Raw genomic sequence first — 4,512 nt, 5'->3', positions numbered from 1 at the left:
TATATATACATATACATACATATATATATATACATATACATATATATATATATATACATATACATATACATATATATATATATACATATACATATATTCAATTTAATTCAATATATTCAATATACATATACGTATATATATATATGTATATATGTGTGTGTGTGTGTGTGTGTGTGTGTGTGTGTACATATAAAAGGAGAAAAAGCCACAGGCAAAGCAGAATGTTCAAAACAAACAAGATCATCCATTTTGGTTGCATGTGTTTTTCCAGCTATTCTTCTTCTAATACATGTTAGTGGTTGTTAGTAAAGAGCTTAATGTAGCACTAGCACCACCAGCTGGTAAGGCGGGTTGACATTAATGATCCACCCACTAAAGGTTAACTATATGCCCACTAAAGGGAAACTATGGGCACTGTGGAGACAGAAATAACCAGTCCCACCGGAACCGGCCTAAATAAGCCCCAATAACGTCCTACAGGAACCGGACCTGTGGATAAGGGGCTCTACAATGCTGTTATTGCTAGTATCACTCAACCCCCTGTGAATAGTGAACAGCCATCAGTGTGCTAATGATCCATTGTTAGGCTGATGGTCCTTCTTGACCATGTGAGCAGCACCTCAGACTGAGGAAACGTATCTACATTTTTTTGCTTTGTTTTGTTTTTTGTTCTTTTGAATGTCCAGAGGACCAGACTGAACTTTTTTAGAATCAACATGTGAAGTCAGGTGGACAGCAGGGAGCATGATGTGCCTGTGGACATCTGACAAACCTTTTTGCTTACTTTGCTTGTGGTGATGACTGTAAAAACAAAGAAACTAATTAAATATCTGTGAATGACCACGTTTTGACGGCCGGCTCGTCTGGAGGCGTCCTACCTGGCTCGTCTTCTTCATCGCTTGCTTGCACAGAGAGCTTTTTCAGCTTCAGCATTACATCCTCGTCATCTTTCTCTCCTGCATCTGCAGGTTTCCCTTTCTTCAGCTCTCTCTTCTTTTTCTGAGGTTGAAAATAGAGTAAAATGTCAAAAAAACACTGAACGTGATCCTACGAATAATTCTGAAGCGAGTACGTACTTTTGCTCATTTTAGCTGTTAAGAGTTGTGCTGGTTCTGATAATTCAAGCTTTTTACACTCATTTCGGCTTTATTTATTAATTTATTTAATTTTGCTCATTTCAGCATGTTTCTGTTACTTTTAAATTATTTCTAATAATTCCAGTTCTTTCAGCTACTTTATTGATCATTCCAGTTTTTCTGTGCTCCTTTAACTTCTTTTCAGCTATTGGTGTATTTTAAGTAAGGTTTAGCTCCTTCAGCAGCTTTCAGCTAATTCATTCAGAACAAGCATTCATGATGCATTTTCACAGGAAATTACATTTCTCTCTTTTTCTCGGTGAAGATCACCTGTTTTCCTTGAGGTTCTTTCACAGCCACCTCCTCGACCATCTCAGGTTTGCTGTCTGTTGAGAGTTCCTCAAAAAACTGTAAAAAATAAAATAAAATCCACACAAACACATCAAATGAGATGCACTGTGCCATCAGGAGAAACTTCAACTGTTATTAATTTTAATAAATCACTGGATACTCACATTCTTCTTTGCCTTTTTATCTTTCTTCCCCTTTTTCACAGTTTTTTCTGCTGGAAAGATGCAGCATATTCAAATTCATAAAAAACACAAATGATCTAGAACAAACATTTCATTTCCCAGGTTGGAAGATGATACAACACACAACCGCACTGAATTTAGAGGCACGAGATAAAATTTATTGTGGAGGTCCTCTAATCCATACTGTCAAAATCAAACATACAGGCCTGAATACATACAAACTTTAACATTAGGTTAAATGTCTCTTTACTCTGAGAGTTGACTCAGCTGTGATATGGGTTTCAACTATTGAATCTGATTTTTCCCACCTGCCTAACAAGGGCATCCTCTCTATAAATAAAAATAATTAAGAGGAATTTATAGAAAAAGTACCCAGAACTCATTTGTCCTTTATGCATTTACTTCCTATTCAGAGTAACCAGCATTTCATGTAAACAAATTTCCCTGAGTTTTACCAAAGTAAATCTTGAAATTCCAGATGTTTTTAAAAAAGTTGCACAACACTCTCAGAGCTTAGTGTCCTAGGTGGCAGGCAGAGCCACATTCAGAAATAACAGGAAGTATATGTCCTGATGCTGCTCAATAATCCAGGTACATAAATCTAACAAGGCTGAGTCATGTTGGGCGGCTGTGGCTGAGTGGTTAGAGCAGTTGTCCTCCAATGCAAAAGTTGGGGGTTCAAATCCACCAGCAGTGACATGCCGTGTCCATGGGCAGGACACTGAACCCTTCACTGCCTCAGTGTGTCCCGTTGGTGTATGAATGTGATAAAGCTCTGATTATTCTTTGTAGAGATTTAGTAGTGCTGTATGAATGGGTAAATGAGGCACAGATTGTTGTAAAGAGTGTCTTGATAAGGTAGAAAGGCCCTGATAAGTACAGTCCATTTACCATTTATTCAAAGGATTGCTTCAGTCTGAAGAGCTGCAACAAACTCAGTCTTATAAGCAGCACCTTCTCATAGTGGATCAACCAGTTTGCTGCTGACAGCCTGAACTAGCTGTTCACATGTAAAAGGAGGACCAGCACATCAGCCTAACAATTGGTCTTTAGTGTCCTGATGGCATTTTGCTATTCACAGGGGGTTGAGTAATACTAGCAATAACAGCATTGTAAACGGGGGACAGTTGGACACGGAGGCCTCCACCCCACAATGGACAGGTTCTCTTCACAAAGATGGCTTCCTCCACTCCTCTCTCAAATCAGCGTTCCTCTCCATCAAGCCTGTGCACATCTTCAGCCCTGAAAGAGTGACCGCTGAAACATTTGTTCATTTATATAAGTGCAGTCCATTTACCATTAATTTAAATGCTTGTTTTCCTAGCACTGACTCAGATTGTATTTTAACATTTATCTGCCATCTATATGTACAAGCACTGTTTGAGTATCTGTATATTCTGAATTCAGAATATACATGATAGTTTACATGAGTCCCCTACGATTTAAAGAGAAATCAGCTAATACAGCTGTATTTGAAAAGGGTCCACTGTCTGTGTCATCATTCACAATGAAAGCATCTCTAGTGTTATTTTAACGTTTACTGCGTTTCTGCAACAATATATAACTACCGCTTTAATGTAAAGCTATGGTTAGCTCTTTATTTGTGTCTTAACCTAATTATGATCATATATGTGTTGTTTAAGTTAAGCTTGAACAGAAATAATTATTTCAAATTCAAATAAATCATCATAGGTCAGATTCACACAGAGATAGCTCAACATACAACAAGGGAGTTACAGTAAGTTATGAGACACTCAGTTTTCCGCACGTAGAAATAAAAAGAGAAGTTTTGTTTATCTGACATCTCGTCGGTTAGCGGTGATGCTAACATTAGCTTTCTCCTAGATTCTCACCTGCCCCCGTGGCGGCATCATCGTCCACCCACTCCGACTGTTCTTTCGCCTTCTTGGGCATTTCTCTTCTTTAACTGTGTCTCCTTTAAAAATTAAGAACTGTTGATAACTTCGCTACGATACAGAATGTGGTTTTTATGCAGAAGGCTCTCCTTGAATCGCATGTGTCATGTGGCGAGCGACGCAATGTGCTACCAACCATAGATATAAACACTAGATGCCTCATTGGCTGCTGCGGCGCAGGAATTTCGGCCGCCATCTTGGAACGGTCGTCCTTATTTGGTTAAAGCAGAAGATGTCTCAGCACTTCGCAGCTTATTTCTGTTCTAATCGACGGACTGTTGACGTCAGGTCTCGGGGGATAACTTTTCACAAGAAAGATGAACATATTATTTTTAGTATTTTATGAATATAATATTACTGTACTATATTTATGTCCACCAGCTGATGTGATGTTCAGTGTAACACGGTGTTCAGCTGCAATGAAGCTAACTGAGATCTGATGACAGGAATATTTTTCTAACAAGCATACTCATTATTTCAGTAGCTTTGGTTCATTATCAACAGATATGCATCAAAACTGGAGTTTTGTTTAAGTTCTAGGATATTAAAAAAATAAAACTAGGGAGAATATAGGAAATAGAAAATAAGATTGACCTCCTTTGTACAATATCCTGATGCATGCTCAATAATCCAGGTAGAAAAATCCAAAAAAGTTCAATCTGGTCCTCTGGACATTCAAAAAAAACAAAACAAAGCAAAACAACAAAAAAATGTAGAAACGTTTCGTCTCTCATCCGAGAGACTTCCTCAGTCTGAGGTGCTGTATTCAGCTCAGTCTCTTAAATAGCACCTTCTCAGAGTGGATCAACCAGTTTGCTGCTGACAACCAGAACCAGCTTCTCACATGATCAAGAAGGACCATCAGCCTAACAATGGATCATTAGCACACTGATGGCTGTTTACTATTCACAGAGGGCTGAGTGATACTAGCAATCACAGTATTGTAAGAGGGGGACAGTTGAACCTGGAGGCCTCCACCCCTGTTTA

At 38.6% G+C, this 4,512-nt stretch overlaps 1 protein-coding gene across 1 annotated transcript in view; it reads right to left on the bottom strand.

Annotated features, from left to right (window-relative positions):
* LOC119426036 (ATP-binding cassette sub-family F member 1-like) overlaps window positions 1–3,667 on the bottom strand; it is a 25,572-nt gene extending 21,905 nt beyond the window's left edge. Inside the window, exons 1-5 of the mRNA XM_037693597.1 lie at window positions 3,463–3,667; window positions 1,592–1,641; window positions 1,407–1,484; window positions 879–999; window positions 773–801 (exon numbers count right to left, since the gene is read on the bottom strand). Of these exons, the coding sequence (XP_037549525.1) occupies window positions 773–801; window positions 879–999; window positions 1,407–1,484; window positions 1,592–1,641; window positions 3,463–3,523 (339 nt within the window). The 5' untranslated portion in view covers window positions 3,524–3,667. The remainder of the gene's footprint in view (window positions 1–772; window positions 802–878; window positions 1,000–1,406; window positions 1,485–1,591; window positions 1,642–3,462) is intronic.
* Window positions 3,668–4,512: the final 845 nt, after the last annotated feature.

This window comes from Nematolebias whitei, chromosome 19 (assembly GCF_014905685.2).
Source record: "Nematolebias whitei isolate Nwh7 chromosome 19, NemWhi1, whole genome shotgun sequence".
In the NCBI taxonomy this organism is placed as follows: Eukaryota; Metazoa; Chordata; class Actinopteri; order Cyprinodontiformes; family Rivulidae; genus Nematolebias; species Nematolebias whitei.
This window is presented reverse-complemented; position numbering and strand designations above follow the sequence as displayed.